Source organism: Penaeus monodon, chromosome 15 (genome assembly GCF_015228065.2).
Source record: "Penaeus monodon isolate SGIC_2016 chromosome 15, NSTDA_Pmon_1, whole genome shotgun sequence".
NCBI lineage: Eukaryota > Metazoa > Arthropoda > Malacostraca > Decapoda > Penaeidae > Penaeus > Penaeus monodon.
Genome location: NC_051400.1, coordinates 25245606 through 25246080, shown reverse-complemented (window position 1 = coordinate 25246080; position 475 = coordinate 25245606). Strand labels below are relative to the sequence as shown.

The following is a 475-nucleotide window of genomic DNA, read 5'->3' as shown; positions in this document are numbered from 1 at the left end:
CCAGACCACGTCATCTGCTGAGAAGAAGGAAGTAAAATCTAAAAAAGAATCAGTGAGAAACGGGCTCAATTTTGCATTAATTCTGTGCAGGTAAGTGTTCCCTTAAATTTCAAAACATAGAAAACGAAACAAAGACAGAAAATTGAAAATTTTACCAGAAACTACGTTGATAATAAAAAAAGACGTAGATAAATAGATCGATGCCAAAATATAGATAGATTAATAGGCATACTGTAGAGATGTAGAAGTAAAAAATAATTAATGGCAAAAAAATATAATAAAATGAGTAAATAGATTTTAAAAATGGATAATCTGAATGAAACAAATCGGATAAAATCATCTAGCGGGTAAAGAGAGAGAATAAAACTCACGCAGCAGATAAATGGGATAATTAAAATCGATGAATTGATTAATATATAAATATGTTAATAAAATGAAAATTTTAAAAATCATGATTACGGTTGTCACATTTATT

The 475-nt window shown here is 27.8% G+C and overlaps 1 protein-coding gene across 1 annotated transcript in view; it reads left to right on the top strand.

The window, feature by feature from the left end:
* The window catches only part of LOC119582270 (organic cation transporter protein-like), an 11372-nt gene that overhangs the window by 5005 nt on the left and 5892 nt on the right, over positions 1–475 (top strand). Inside the window, exon 5 of the mRNA XM_037930489.1 lies at positions 1–90. Within this exon, the coding sequence (XP_037786417.1) occupies positions 1–90 (90 nt within the window). The remainder of the gene's footprint in view (positions 91–475) is intronic.